The sequence below is a fragment of the Nanorana parkeri genome, unplaced genomic scaffold (genome assembly GCF_000935625.1).
Source record: "Nanorana parkeri isolate BGI_ZX_2015 unplaced genomic scaffold, ASM93562v1 scaffold436, whole genome shotgun sequence".
NCBI classification, from domain to species: Eukaryota; Metazoa; Chordata; class Amphibia; order Anura; family Dicroglossidae; genus Nanorana; species Nanorana parkeri.
Genome location: NW_017306704.1, coordinates 572101 through 588880, shown reverse-complemented (window position 1 = coordinate 588880; position 16780 = coordinate 572101). Strand labels below are relative to the sequence as shown.

The 16780-nt window shown below is 43.9% G+C and overlaps 1 protein-coding gene across 1 annotated transcript in view; it reads right to left on the bottom strand.

Annotated features, from left to right (window-relative positions):
- FREM2 (FRAS1 related extracellular matrix protein 2) overlaps nucleotides 1–16285 on the bottom strand; it is a 175347-nt gene extending 159062 nt beyond the window's left edge. Inside the window, exon 1 of the mRNA XM_018560167.1 lies at nucleotides 11260–16285. Within this exon, the coding sequence (XP_018415669.1) occupies nucleotides 11260–16285 (5026 nt within the window). The remainder of the gene's footprint in view (nucleotides 1–11259) is intronic.
- Nucleotides 16286–16780: the final 495 nt, after the last annotated feature.

The window sequence follows — 16780 nt, the reverse complement described above, 5'->3', positions numbered from 1 at the left end:
GGACCTTCCCCTACCCAATGAGTTGACCCCCCCCCCCTTCAAGTGTCGCTCAATGCAACCATGTGCCATACCCTAGATATGCCAGTTCGTGTTCCTTTGTAAGCTGGCGTCTTGCACTTCATTCCCCAAATCCATCTTAAAATGGGCTAATCATTATTATTCACACTTAAATCAGCATGCCAAGCCTGAGTATTACCAAATCACATTATCATTTACATTAAATGTATCTTTTTCTAGATATAAATATAAAGCTACTGCTGCAGGGCTCCCATGTGTGTCTTAACGGCTAGGGCATTGTGGATGTTTCATCTCTGACAGTCATTTTGGTGTTACCCCCTCTAAAAAGTCGGGCAGAGAGCCCGACAGTGTCAGGAGAGAGGAGGGGACCCAGCGACATACCTCATCCCGCCGAGTAAATGTCCCCTCCTTTCTCTGCCGGTGTCTATCACCAAGATAGCCACGCATGTGCGATATCATTGCACACGTTCGAGGTGACGTCATGCGCAATGACGGCAGGGTGTCACCCAATCTGGAGACCAGGTGACTCACAGCATCGGGACGCCCCTGGGTAGTGATATAGATGCTCTAGCAGATTTACATGGCCTTGCCTAACAAATTAAATCTGAACTCGATTAACTCGAGCTAACACTTTTCAAGCAGTTACAAGCAGTTTTTTGGGGGATAAAGGTTTTACATAAATGGATAAAAGCTGACCATTGCAAGCACCCCTGTCAGTGTTCTATGGTTTTTGTCTGCCCTCTATCTGCCACTTTTTCTGGACAGCGTGGCGTCTTAAAGGGGGTTGAACAATAACAGACTTACAGAGCGGATCACCAGGGAAAAATAAAGGAAAAAGAGTATAAAAAAGAAATCAAACGCTGCCACCATATCTAAGATCTGGTAAACTGCAATATGTAATGTTTTTGTTTTTGGGATTCAGGCACGATTTAGGGCTTGTTCACACCATAAACAGTGCGTTCCAGATGAGTCAGCTGAGTCGGCTTCCTTCGTTCAGGGGCATGGCGGTGCATTGAAGTCAATGGCACCGCAGCCACACACCCCGCCCACAGTGTGATTACCCGCCCCAGAACGCATGGCACATCAGTGCCTGCATTCCGGTTCAGTGCGATCTGAAATAATAGTGCTTGCAGCATGGCTACAGCAAAAATTTTGTTAATCCTTGCTGTGGGGCTACCCCCGCACTGACAAGGTTAAGCAGCGGCCGCGATGGTGTACTTCACTGCCAGTGGCCATCTTGGTGATGGACGCCAGCAAGGAGAAGAGGGGATATTGACCAGGTGGGATCAGCTATGTCACCGGGTCAGGCTCTCAGTCCATGACAGAGTGCCCGACTTTTAAGAGGGGGTGACACCCAGCGCAGATTGCACACCACTCACCTCCCTTGTGACGCCACTGGGGTTCAGTGTTTGTTTTTAAGTGCTAAAATAAAAAAAAGTGTTCCTAATAAGAACCAGGGCCCCCAGGGTGTTTCAAACCAGAACCAGGGTGCCAACGGTGTTCCAAACCAGAACCAGGGTGTCTCATTTGTTCCAGGTTTATGTAAAAAGTGGAATCATACATAGAGAAAAAAAGACATGAAATAGTTATTTCTCTGACTAATGGCTCTCAGGGTTACCCAGACAAGTGATTTCCAGATAACAGGTGATTTCCTGGTATTAACTAGAAATGCCAGAACACACCGAGGAGGTTAACAAAGGTGACAGATATTTATGATCTTAACTTTTTAACTTGTGCATTGCCCGGGGCACTGAGGACTGATCTCTGGCTCAGAGAATAAATTCTGCTAAACAGCCACTTTTTTATGCCTCCCCCCCCCCCCCCCCCCCCCCCACACACACACACACACACACTTCCCACATATTTTAAAGTCAATTAAAATATGCATCTCTATATTGAATTTACATAAGTTATATTCCACTCCTGATAACCATATCAATCTAGAAATTTCTAAACTTACTTATTGAAGATGCCCATAGTAAGTATTTCCTCAATGCACTGGCACAACTTCACTAAGACCTGTTGATATTCACTTCCTTGTGTCACCACTCTAACTATATCTGCCTTCTGAACTACAACTCAACATCTGAACAATGTGACATCATTATTACTTGCTGGAAGCAATGCATGATGGGTTATGTAGTCTTGAGAAATGGAGATTGCATCACATCAAGCAGCAGGGAAAGAGATGCAAGCACACTGGGAATCCAGAAATTTGTTGATAGTGATGGGCAGACGGAAGGCAGCACTCACTACATAAAAGGGATTTTTTCAAGTAAGCTTTGACTGTATTATCAAAAACAACTTGTGTATGTAATCCTATTACAATGATGATGTCATAACAGGACAGTATATGCTGGGACTTTACAGCACCTTTAATGGATGTGTGTCTTTTTTCACTATGTAATTAAAGATACAGTAGGTATCAGTTTTAGTTAATAAAAGAGCCTTAGCTACCTGGTTCTAATAAGCTGCCAAGTTCTAAAGCCGCAAGCAACTACCCGAGTGTCTATTTTTGTTTTTTTTATCATAGTGTTTCCATATGTAAGCTGGGGATCCATAAAAATAGTTGAGCTATTGCAATATTTATATATTTCTATAGTAACATAATGAGGAACAGAATTTAGGGATATCCCCTCACTTGGTTCCTCTGGTTTCCAAATAACATATCACAGGAAGCCTTCCCTGTACACTGGTATTAGCTGGGCCAAGCTGGACAACTGCTGGATCTTACCCAAATGAAAGTGAAACTCACACTGCTCATTTTGGGATTGGAAAGTCAACATAAAGATAAGACCAATCAGACGCAATATTGAAGTGAATGGGGAAAACAAACAGTTAACACTTCTAATCTAATTTACATGCAAAAATAGTTACCTTTCATTTAACAGGGTGGAATTTGGAAATCTTACTGGTACAAATCATTTCTAGAATTAATACCCCCGCACTGCAAGGGTCAACTTCTCATTTGTGTCTAGGACCGGTCCTTCCAGCTTCGCTCCCTCTCTGCTTCAGCGGTCTAAGGATCTTTGAAGACATGAGGACACCAAGGAACATAGCATTGCTGCCGTGTAGGAGGGGAGAGGACCAGCATCTACTTCCTAGACTGAAATGCTGACTCGGAGATGACACCACCATGGAAACCCTGGTGCTTGTGCAGATTTTGGCTGTGTTCACAAATGTCTGACACAGATCCGCTCCTGCTGCAGTCTCTTGACTTGCTAAAAAATTTCATTCTGATCACTAGAGAGGAGACTGAGCTTAATGCACATCCTGACCGCAGCCAAATGATGACATTGCCTCAGTCTAGGCAAACTTAGTTAACTAAAGCTCAAAAACAGCTTTTTAATGATAAATGGTCCAGCTGTTTTGAAAAATGATATTATCAGTGTATATTGTGGCATGTCAGGAATTAATTAATGCAGACTTGTAAAGTTATCTAAAGCTTTGCTTCAATAAAAATATATATGGCTTTTTATTTGACCCGATAGCCCCATTCTGGCCATATGCTGATCTTATCCATGTCTACCTTTAGGAAAGGATTTAAATAGCATTATTCCTATACCACTAACTATGTTTCCTGTATCACTGAACCCTGGGATTCACTGGAACTGAATTTGTTTCATTACCTCTCTGTCATTTACTCTTATAATAACATTACGTTGATCAATCCTGACCTGACATCATTAGAACAGCAATTAATTACAAGTTACTTTGTGTCTCAGCACTTTTATCCAGCTTGTAACATAACCCTGCAGGGAATACACCAGTCCAGGCTTGAGTCTGGGGAGGGAGAAAACACACCGTTTGCGGCCACATTTAAGGTTATGGCTTGAACTGCGGCTTTCTTTGTACAATTTACTTCTGGAATGAGTCCAGCAGCAAATGGGTTAAGAATTACTCCGTACAAGATTGTTCATGCCAGGAGATGGAAGCCAATACGATAGTAATTAGACACTGCAGATTGTTACAACCCTAAATATTGAAAAAAAGATTCATGATGTCAACCTTCAGACCCCATTCACACTGAGCGATTTGTAGCTCAAATATCGCTCAATGTAGTTCGTCCAATGCATTTCAATGGAGCTGTTCACATCTCACTGTCGCCTGTAACTAATAGTTCAAGCTTGTCGCTCAAACATGACCCATTTTCCAGTGGATTTTGTGTGATTTGGCCTCAATAGGCTTTCATAGACTGCCAAAAGAAGAGCTACATAGGGCGACAAAATGTGCACTGTAGCTCAATGTTGCTCAGCTCAAATCAGCGCTGAAAAAATATTAAAAACATTCAGAGTAATATGTTACATCAAGTATTACTGCAATGCATAGATGTAAAGCCAGCCTCGAGGGCCCCTTCACACTAAGGCCGTGCGTTAATCACGCGGTATGGCGCAATGCACCTACCATGCATTACAGTTCAGCAGGTGCGTTGCATTGCCATTTATTTGGATATCACACTAACTGCACCTCCTGGCTGCAATGTGCTCAATCACTCCACAATGGCCGATACCACAATACCATGCATTCCAGTGTGGTTGAAAAAAAGTAGCGCAAGCACTACTTTTTTAAACCGCACAGCAACCCACAATAATGAGGTACCGCGCGTTGAGGGCATTGCGGCCAGGTATTCAAATGGGAAGGACTGGAACGCACTATAAGCCAGTCCGGCTTCTGCACGGAGCTATTAATCTAAAAAATGCAAGTTTACTGAAACCATAGATTGCTTCTTCAGTAAACTGCTGCTCCTTCACTATCCAATCACAGATTGACCGAGCTGTATTGCTTTGACTGTAGTGGGGAAGAGTAAATGGTCAAGACCATGTATAGTGTCTGGAAGAGATGACAACAAAAGTGACTAAACAGAATAACAGTTCAAAAATAGTTTTTTTAGTCGTGTATTTATCTGCTTGCCTACACTAATACTTTCAAAATAGAATTCACATAAAAAACACACTATGCTGACTAAGCACTGTCAGGAGTGAACAAAGGCCGATGTGCACAGATGCAGGCTATAAGAGAAAGAGGGTAATGTTGTGTACTTTGTTAATGCACCGACGAGCAATTCTCATCTCACACACCTCATAATGTAATATTGAAGTTGACATAGTATTGCACCTCCATTAATCTCCGACTCACAAAATTAGCCTGGTCCATGTGCATATATTTACCTCTGTTCACCACTAAGATCTGCTCTATATCAGTAAAAGGTCTGCATGTGAATGAGCACCTAAAGATAGCCATACACGGGTAGATTTCTCTTCTACAGCCCTGCACTAGTCAACAGCCAGCAGGACACGGGACACACTTCAATAGAGGTTATGTCCATGGTGCTGCAGGGTCAAAAAAAATGTAAAGTCCCAGCATATACTCTCCTGTCATGACATCAGCATTGTAATAGGAATACATACTAGAGTTGTTTTTGATAATGCAATCAAAGCTTGCATGAAAAAAATCCCTTGAAGGCCCCATTCACACCAGGGCGTATTGTAAACATGCATCAAACGTGCACGCTGTGCACAAAGGCAGAATGCACTTGCGTTTGCACTAGGTAATGGCACCTCAAAGGCGGCCGAGCAAATGTGGCAAACGTGAGAACATGCGCAAACGCACGGGGGAAAAAATGGAAGGCATGTCGCCAAATTTGTGACATGTACTTCTTTTCCACAGTTGGTGCACGTCCAGGGACCCAATGGGGTTTGCATGCCAAATACAGGAACCAAAGTCCCACGAATGTGCGGGAATGCACGTTTCTGCAAAAGCACATCCTCACAATGCCCCGTTGTGAACAGGGCCTGATGTAGTGAGTGCTGCCTTCCGCCAGCTTGTTACTTTCAACATCTTCCAAGATTTCCAGTGTGCTTTGCATCTCTTTCCCTGCTGCTTGATGTGATACAATCTCCATTTCTCAAGACTACATAGCCCATCATGCATTGCTTCCAGCAAGCAATCATAATGTTACATTGTGGGAAGTCCAGACGCCGAGTTGTAGCAGCTTAGTTAGAGTGGTGACACAAGGAATTTCATATTTACAAGGCTAAGTGAAATTGTGTCAGTGATTTGAGGAAGTCCATCCTATGTGCATCTTCAAAAAGTAACTTTACAAACTTCTAGATGGATATTTCTGCATATTTGGCACACCGTTTTGAACCCCCACTGAAACTTTCCAGCCTGTCTGATCCCTTCTTTCAATCAATCTGTAAAAAGTCCAAAATATAAAAAAGAAACTTTGCCACCATTTAATTCAACTGACACAGTGGGGTGATTTATAAACCATTTGCATAGCGAAGGAAATGTCTAGTGCATTATGGCCACTTGATGGAGCCGAGGAGCGTAGGAAATTCCCATGCTCATTGCCTCCACCTAGTGGCCATAGTGAGCTGCTGAAAGGATAAAGTGAGCTGTAAATCTCACTAGCTATGCAAACCGTTCATAAATCACCAACTCGTTATATCTGCACATTGTTCAATCAGAGGCTTTCCAGGTTTTAGAAGCACGTTGGAACTTGTAGTTTATTGGGAGCTGAGAAGAGGTTCAGGCTATAGACTCAATAGGAAGTGAGAGGATATCTTTCTGATGCAAGAACTATACCATCCTAGACAGTTGTCATGAGAACAGTTATCCTTATTGGGAGATTACCTTTCTAGATTTCCCCTCTATTATTGATTTCCCAGATCAGGCCGTCCTTTCCCAGTCATTTTTGTAATATGCAGTGCATTATGGCCACTTGATGGCCATAATACACTGCTAAAGCAGAGGCTCTCTAGGTTTTAGAAGCATGCTGGAACTTGTAGTGTATTGAAAGCTGAGAAGAGGCTCAGGCCGCCCTTTCCCAGTCATTTTTGTAATATGCATTTCCTTTGTGTTTCAGGTAACACCATGCAATGTACTACCACCAGGATGCCGCCTGCCTGTCCTCTGAACTAAATCCATCTGGCACTGGTCACATCTATCTATCGCTGACACAGACTTGACTTAGCAACCTGTACTATTTAAAGGGTTTGCTTTTTTTTATCTGCATGCAGCTGTTTATCTTCATCTAAATGCGGCCATAATACATGAAAGCAGGTGGAGCTGTGTTAGAACGCACAATGCAATGATCAGTTTTATCTACGGTCAAATCTAACTGCAGCAGCATATAACACATATTACAATGCAAGAACTTTTAGAATATATTTAAAAGCTAGCTGCTGGGACATATATAAAAATGAATAATTCTTCTACAATGTCATTATATATGTAATGCTACATATTACTCCAACCTGTCTCACTTGTCCATCATTTCAATATACCAGCTGCAAGCAACTTATCTAATCAATAATATACAAATGGCAATAACCTATAGGAGCAAATCAGTGGTTTTGGTTTACTGGACTGAAACCAATTCAAATTACAACATGATCTCTGATTGGATCTTACAGGTTATCGCACTTCAGACATCATCACCAGTTTTTTTTAATAAGGCTCCGTTCACACTAGGGCGTAGCGGGAATGCTCGTCACAGGAACAATAGTTCCTATCTAGAAGATATGTTGTCCGCACACCATTCTGCTTCGGAATGTCATCTTTATTCGTATTCCTTCAGCATGACATGTGAATACAACATTTCCGAGACTCAAAGGACCCCTTCGTCAGACAAAGTGTCCACTTTGCCTGATGAAGGGGCCCTGTGAGGCTCCGAAACGTTGCATTCACATGTCATGCTAAAGGAATAGAAAGAAAGATGACATTCCGAAGCAGAATGGTGTGCGGACAACATATCTTCTAGATTGTATACTGTAGTGCCATCCACCAGTTGTTCCAGCACCCGTTGGATTCAGGGGTATAACAGAACGGTATGTGAAGGGGATATTACAACGGAACATTAGTTCCTACATTTTTGCAGGACTTTGTTTCCCATGTTTGGCATGCGTCAACATTGATCCCCATTGGGTCCCTAGGTGCAGAAAAGAAGTACGTCGCCAATTTGACAACATACGTTCCAAATTTTTTCCCACATGTTCGTATGCGTTCTCAAGTGCGTGGAAAAATCATGTTTGCTTGGCAATGTTTGGGGTGTCATTACCTAGTATTGGCAATGCAAATGCGTTGTGCATTTGTGCAAGTATCATGCACGTTTGTGCACATTTGACGCGTGATCACGATACGCCCCACTGTAAACGGAGCCTAAATGATTACAATTAGCACTGTTCTTCTTTAAAGAAGATTCTGAATGTGTGTATTCATGAATGATCCATTTACTACTTTGCAGTGCAGTGCAATGCGCTGCGTTGCATTAAGGCAGCCCAATGAAAATGAATGGACTGGCAACGCACCCCGACATGGTGAAAAAATCATACATGACCCTTTTTTGTAATACAATGCAATATCATGTGTTGTAGCGCTCTGTAACTCAGGTGCATTGCATTAGTGCATTCAAAATGCAACACAATGCAGTAATGCAGGGCTCAAAATTTACACTCGCCTGCTCGCATTTTGCGAGTAAAAATAAAGTGAGGGAGAGTGGAAATTTGGGTCTCCAAGTACCGGTCTGCGGTCCAACTGCGGTCTGCGAGCCGGTACTATGTGGCCAGCAGACAGCTGACATATCAGGCACTCGATCACAGACCGCGTACCTGACTTGCAGGAGAAGCTCCACGGTCTGCATCTGTTTCAGATGCAGACCGCAGAGCTGCTCCTGTCGGCTCCGGCTTCATTTGGCTTGGACTTATAACAGAGGGGGATATATTATTTTTTGTGTGCGGGGGGAATTTTATTATTATATTTGTGCGGGGGGGAGGGTAACGTTGAGAAGTGTATTAATGTGTTCTAGTGTATGCGTATATTAGGCCCCAATTTACACCTACATTTCAGGGATTATGGATTCCTGTGTCTGGAACTTGCTTTTTCCTGCAACAGGAATCCCTAATCTGTCATTTACAAGCGGCAACTATCATAAGATAAGAATTATCATAAGATAATTTAAGAGGGTGTGTTTAGGGGCGGAGTTAAGGTGGGGCAGGGTAGGGGTTAGGTGGGGCAACTAGTGGCGAGTAACTCTTAAGCCCTAGCTAGTAACTCAGGACTTGAAATTTTGAGCCCTGCAGTAATGCATGTCACATGTGTAACAGTAACGTGCGATAATGAATGCATTACCATAATACGGAAGAGTAAGTAGCCCCTAAAGTATAAAAGCCTTTTTTTTTTAAGTTTGGCTAGACCAGGGGTGGGCAACTCCGACCCTCCAGCTGTTGTTGAACTACAAGTCCCAAGAGGTATTGCAACACTAACAGGTACAGGCAGAGGTATGTTGAGATTTGTAGTTAAAGCACAGCTGGAGGGCTGATGTTGCCCACCCCTGGGCTAGAGTGTCACCAGGAATTAAAGTGAGGGTAAATACGAAATTTGGACTTGCCACCAGAACAGCAATAGAGGGGAAATCTTCAAATGAGGATAACTGTTCTCATGACAACTGTCAGGGATGGTATATTTCTTGCATCGGAAGGATATTCTCTCACTTCCTATTGAGTCTACAGGACAGGAAGTAAAGGGAAATCCCTCTAATGAGACACAAATGGCAAACAACAAACAAACACACTGGCAGTGGTTTTAATTCCTAAAGCTGGCCATACACAGATAGATTACCTGTTACCTGAACAATGTCTGCATCCAATCAGATTGTTCAGGTATTTTGACAGCCAACGGGGCCGACTAGCAAGATACTTTTTCCATCTGACCATAGAAAATCTGCAGATAATCTATAGATGTATGGCCAGCTTTACTCTATCTATTGCGGATTAAAAACTGTGTACCTTGACCATAATGATCTTAAAATATAGAAATTATTTTGAACAAATGTGAATTAGCGATAATGACCACTTCTTCAGGAGGATAAAAATTGTCATAACACAATCAGGGAAAAATAACTGAATCTGTACCATCAAACAAGACTGAATATAAAATTGCTTGTCTTTGTTAAATCATGTAATGCAAAGAGCCACAAGATGTACTATCCTCATTCTGGCCATCCAGGCCCCTTTCCACATTGAGCTTTAATATCTAAGGTATATCCAAAAAAAAAGGTTAAATGGCCCAATACCCACCAATCAGATGCCATTCTGACAAAGTAAAAGGTGGAGTGTAACGGTGTATATATGGCAATACAGAGAAGTTGCTCCAGCTGTCCCAGATCTTTCTAGCTATGAGAAGCATTTATTAATGCATATCTAACACCAAAACCTTTGTAGGTCTGGATAGAGTATGGAGGGTTCCCCACTATGGAAATTCATCAGCGGTTTAGAAACATTGAGTAGCTCTTGTCTCTAATACCGCTGCTTGAACCTCGTTGCCTGGTAAAGCTTCTGCCAGAGCCTTCACTGAGCAATAGGTAAAAAACCGGCACTGGCAAGGGGATCCATCCATCTAGTATTTTATTTGCAAAAAGGCATAACAGCAGCAAACAAACAAATGCTTACATCTTTCAGCCCCCCCCCCCTCAAAACTGGGCCTTAGTCGTAGTGATGACTAAGGCCCAGTTTGGGGGCTGAACCATGTAAGTGTTTGTTTCCTGCTGTTTTGCCTTTTCACAAATAAAATGCTGGATGGACGGATCCCCTTGCGAGTGCCAGTTTTTTACCTATGGAAATGCATCCCCTCCACTTTCACTGGAACAGAAAGTGATAGGAAACCCAAACATTTGCAGTTGTCACCAGAACTGAAATAGAAGGGTATACTTCCAATGGTGACAACGGTCTAAGAGGGGGGTTTACCCTAACTTTTCAAGTCACTTCCTGTTGTGTCTTCAGCATAGGAAGTCAAGGAAAATCTCTCCAAAAAAAAACCTGATTGGTTACAAACACTGCCTACTCTACCCAAAACTAAAAAACAAAAAAACAACAACATATAGTAGGCTGATGACTTACTTTAATCATCACCTATTACCTTCAGGCCAATTGTCTGTAATTAGAAAGAATGTGAGTAAAGCAGTAGCAGAATATTATCTCATGGTGGAAAGAGTCAAGTTGGCATCACCTACAAACCAGATTCAATTGGCTTGAACTCAAATGCTGATTGCAAGCTATGATGGGTTACAGCACATCTCTACTATCATTTCTGGAATATGTCCAAACAAATTAACAACTTCTCAATGTTACACTTAAAGGCAAAGCAAAATGTTGCAATTTTGTATACAGTACACTTATAAAAACAGTGCAGAAACATACTGGCAACCCATATGAAAAGATGCATGATCATCAAAGAGCTTACCTTGAGAAAACTGGTTTATGCTGTGGTTGCCCTTGTCCATATTGATGAGGAATCCATGGCTAGGACTTTGTGTGACTCGGATACGGAGTGAAAGGTGGGCACTGTCCCGGTCTTCAGCTTTAAGAACCTTATTGGTAATCAAAAATCCCAAATGGCCAGTGCTCAGAATTCGAAGTGTTGGGGCCCCCTTGTTTACTACAATCTGTGGCACGCCGTTATCCACTGCTATTATACGTATTTTCATCATCTGGGGCTGCCTTGTCTCATATACGGTATCCGGGAACACATAAAAGTCAGTATGGGTGCCATCAGTGACAGTGAAGGAGAAGCTGTCCTCTGTAGTCTCTGTGCCACCGTGCTTATAGCTGATAAGGTTATCATTTAGGTCTTGCTTTGTAAAAGAGGTCACTGTTTTACTGTTGTTATAAAGGATCTTCCCATGAACTGGAATTTGAGTTATAACAAATCTCAGCCGTTTGTCTCGAGTGTCCCTGTCCTCCACTGTAAGTTCAAAGGGGGTGATCAGTTTGTTTTCACTTTCTCTCACTGTTAGTTCATGGATAGTCAGGACTGGTTTCTTGTTATCCACATCACTGATAGATATTCTGAAAGTGCGAAAAACTGGATTATAGCCATCGGTGACCTCAAATTCAAAGCTGTCCATTTTCACTTCATCATCTGATGTGTGAGTGTAGTAGATTTTATTACCCGCCAACTGGAGCTGGGTGAAGGATGTGATGGGCACCCCTGGAAGATCAGTGCACTCCAAGTGCCCACGCACCGGAGCCCTTGTGATTGTAAAAACTAAGTGTTCATCTGGGCTATTGAGATCACTAGTGCTAAGTAAGTCAGTGGTAAGTGTTACTCTGCCTCCTTCTTTCAAAGACACTCCTTTACTAACCACATCTGGAAAGACCATATCGATGCCCCCCACTGTAATATAAAAGTATCTATCAATAAGTGGATTAATTCCATCAGTGACATCAAACTTGAACAAATCACGAATGCCCTCTTGGCCAAAATGCTGGTATTGTATTAATTCTCTGTCCACCTCATCCTGAGTAAAGTTCATACCTATTGTTATATTTTCTAGTCCTCCATTTGGTTTCCTTCTTTGAAGCAAACCTTGGCCAGGTCCGTAACGTAGGATATAGGTTAAAATTTTGTCATCTGAGTCCAAGTCTGTAGCTTTAAGCACTTTATTGGTGATCAGTTTTGTTTCTTCTATTTCTATCTCCAGTCCATCATTAATGGTCATTCTAGGGGTCTCATCATCCACAGGTATAATCATAATGAGAACAGTTTTGACCGCTGAATGTATTCCATCAGTAAGTTTTATTTCAAAACTGTCCTCTTTGGTCTCAGAGTCATCATGTTCATAAAGAATGGTGGAGCTTTCTTTGATGTCATCCAGGTTAAAGCTGTTGACTATCACAGTGCCATTGGTGAACTGGTTTACGATATTCCCATGTTTTGGCGGCTTAGTGATAAAAAAGACAAGTTCATCTGTTGGGATATCAGCATCTGCCCCATTCAGTATGGGAATATCGATAACAAGACTCATGCCCTCCATAACTACAAATTCCCTCATGAAAATCTCAGGCTTTTCATCATTAGCTGGAATAATAACAATAGGGAAAAAGTGCTTCTGGGAAAAGTTGATGCCGTCAGAGCAGTGGAAAGTCAACCTATCTTCCACAGGTTCCACACCCTTATGGATGCTTTGAACATAATAAATATGTCCGATTCTGATGTCTTTCAATGTAAATGCACTAATAGCAGTTCCAGCTCTGGATTTTTCAGATCCTGGAGCAGGGGATATATTTTCCAGGTAACCAGATGAAGGCTGGACAATAATAGTGCACAGGATGTCATCATTGGGGGTGTCCGTATCTTGTGCTCCTAAATTGGATGAGGTTATAACATTTTTTTCACCTTCAATAACTGTGAACTGTTCACCTACTGTAACTATAGGGGACTGATTATCAATGGGCAGAATGGTCACTTGAACACGTACTCCAGTAACTCTATTACCCCCAACAGTCCATTCCTCTGACAGGTCAGATAATGTTAAATTGAAAGAGTCTTCCATTTTCTGTAGCCCAATTTCCCCAGCAGTGTGGGAATAAATAACTGTCCCATCAATTATATCTCTCTGGGTAAACCTTTCAGCAGGTACACCATTCACCAGAATTTCTCCAAGATGAGGTGGGTCTTCAACAATAAATGTTAGCATGAGGTCATCTGTGTCTGCATCTGTCCCCTGAATAACATTAGCTGTGATTTCAGCAGAACTGCCTTCCAAAACATCTAGGTAGGAGCCAATGGTTCCAGTTGGTAACATGATCCTGGGCACTTCATCATCCACCAGCCGCACAGTGATTTTAATGATAATAGTGAGGACATGCACCCCATCACTTACATCCAAAGTGCAGGAGTCACTGGCAGACTCTTCACCACTGTGCATGTAGCTTATTTTCCCATTGCGAATGTCATCCAGCACAAATGACTCACCCACATCCATCACTTGGTTAGAGTACAGAACTTGCCCATGTCTTGGAGACTGTGTGAGAGTGAAAGTGATTTTATCTCTACCTGTGTCAGCATCGGTGGCATCGAGCTCTGCAGGCGTGATAACGTGGCTTCCCCGTTCAAACACCGTAAACCCTGTATTTATGATATTTGGGGGCTTGTTGTCCACTGGCTGCAAAAAGATGGTAAACTTCCCTATGGCCGAATTGCCAGATGTGTCCTCAACTGTATAATGAAACTCTACAACACGAGGGGTGATTCCAAGTTCTAGGTCTGGGGGTTTGTAAGAAATCTTATGATGGTTTATCTGGGCTTGAGTGAACTCTGTGACAACTTGATCTGGGTTTTCAGTAAAGACTATAAAACCCATAATAGCTGGGTTGTTCTCATCTGTGTCCAATGGAGGGGTGGTCACCGTGTATTTGAGGTCCCGGTCATCAGAATCTAAGTCAGTATAACGGAGAAATTTCTTTCTAAAGTAAGTTAAATGGTACTCCTGCACTACCATCTTGAGGGTGGTACCTGGGTATAGTTCTGGAGGTAAGTCATCAATGGGGTTAATTTTCACAACAAAGGTGTGCTCCCCAGATTGATTTGGAGGATCGTTGTCATCTTGGACTCTAAAGACAAGCTGGTCCATGACTGAGACAGTGCTATGGGGCCCAACATGTTTGTAATACAGTTTTCCATCCAATATATCTTGCTGAGTCCACTCACTTACCTCCTTCTCATATATCTTTAGCTCAGGGAGGAACTGCCATTCAGAAGGATCCTGCGGTATCTCAGATTGACGCAGCACCATTCGCCCCAGGGTTGAGTAAGGTAATTCTAAAATAAAACGTATGGTGGAGTCCTCTGAGTCAATATCTGTAGCACTCAGCACTAGCGGAGTCACAGGAGCCACTTCTTTCTCTGAAAGCATCAAACCAGTATTGGCGTTAACAATAGGAGGCTCATCATCTGTTGGCACCACAGTGATTGGGAAAAGGAACTCCACTTCATGCTTTCCATCAGTCATACGGAAGATGATGTTGTCACTATATGTGTCACTGCCATCATGTTGATAGATAATCCTGCCCTCATCCAGGTCAGAGGCTGTGAAAAACTTTGAGCTTTCAGGTGGGGATCCTAACAAATAGAGCTGTCCATGCCTCAAACCATCCAACATGGTCACTCTAACCTCATCCAGGTTGTCCTCATCGCTGATCTGCAGATTCTGAGTACTAGATAGTGGTCTAGACTGTCCCTCAAACAGGAGCTGCCCTGTGTTTCTGGTGACCACAGGAGCGATTGTGTTCATGGGTTTTACAACTATCATGAAGGAGAAAGGGTCAGACACAGCTCCCTCAGTGTCCACCACCTCCAGCTCCACTTCAAAGATGCGCTCAGTATCAGAATCCTCAGGTGGAGGTTTGTAGGCAATCCTGAGCTCCTGCAAGTCCCGCTGATAAAAGGAGGTGATAGGTAAGTTGCGGTCATCGGTGCTGACAATCTGCCCCTGCCTTGGGCCAAAATTTGAAGTGACATTAAATATAAGATCCCCAGGGTCAGATTCTAAGTCTTCAGCGGCCAGCATATCTGGGGTGATAGCTGTAATGACAAACTGGTCTACCTCCATCATCATCATGGCTATGAAGCTTGGCTTGGGCTGTGTATTCTCCAAACCTTGCTTGATACGGACCAAGACTTGGAAATGCTCCTGCTTGAGAAGGTTCCCTACTTTATCATGCAGCTCCACCAGCATAGGTATGAAGTCCTTGTTGGGGGACTGTGTGGAAGCGGTGTGCTGGTAGCGGACACCTTGTTGTAGAAACTCCCCACAGTCCATCATATGGCCAGGACTCTGTAGCAACCTCCCGTACCTGGGTAGACCTGCCAGTCCCACCACCGGTGTGATCCTGCACACCTCAAACGTCCTGTCATAAGTGAACTCAATGACCTTTCTGTCTATGGGGTTGCTGGTGCCCAGCAGCTTCTCCACCGTCAATGGCATGTTCCTGGTGACCACTTCCAGCTGGGTGAACAGAACCTCCACCTCGATCATGAATGGGATGATCACGGTACGGGTCTGGGTGTCATATCGGAGCTGCAGTTTCACTCTGTCCTTGGAAGGGCTCCGGGCTCCCAGGTGAGAGTACTTCACTTCCCGGGCTCCGAAATCGCACGGGAACCTGTTGGGGGACAGGTGTCCGGGTCCCTGGGACAGCGGGTCATTGCTGAGCACGCTGATGTGACACTTGTCTCCTGGCTGCACTTGGATCACCAGGTCCAGAACCGGGTCCAGGTAGACGGATCTTCCGAAGGGCACCCGGATCCCATTGTTGGCCACCAGGATCTCCTCTTCCAGGGGTCCATAAGTCAAGTGAGAGCCGTCCAGAGCCCCCCTCTGTGCGGTGGTCTCTGCAATCACGATGAGCAGCCATAGCGCCAGCAGCAGCGCGGTGGGTGTCCTGACAGCAGCCGCTCTGGTGGTGGCAGGGACACGGCTCGTCATATTGTCCGCTCTGGGACCAGGTGTCTAAGCAGCAGCAGCAGCAGTCCCGGGGAAGTTCAGCGGAGTTCTTCACCTGCCGTTTGGGGTCATTTAAGCAGCAGCAGCGATAGTAAGACAGGAGTCCCAGCACAGTGCAGCCTCCCTCCCCTCTCCGGGATCACCGGGCTTCTCGCTGTGAGGTTGGGCTTTAATCTTCTGGGAGTCCCAAAGCAACAAGTGGGCGGAGCGTGTGAATTTCCGGGAAGGCGATTGGTGGGCTGCCTTGTAAGGGAACTGTAGAGCGCGGTGCGAGTGGGTGGCCGGGATGTCAATCAGCCCATTTGGAGCGGCAGCTAACAGGTTGTCGGAGAGGTGACCTGTATAGGGGAACGTCCGAAAGGACAGAGCCGTGTGGAGAGCTGCCTGCTGGGACTCACCCCGGGTGCTCTCATATACCGGGGTGCTGTATATACTGGGGAGAGCTTATATACTGTGGGGTGCTGTCATTTACCGGGG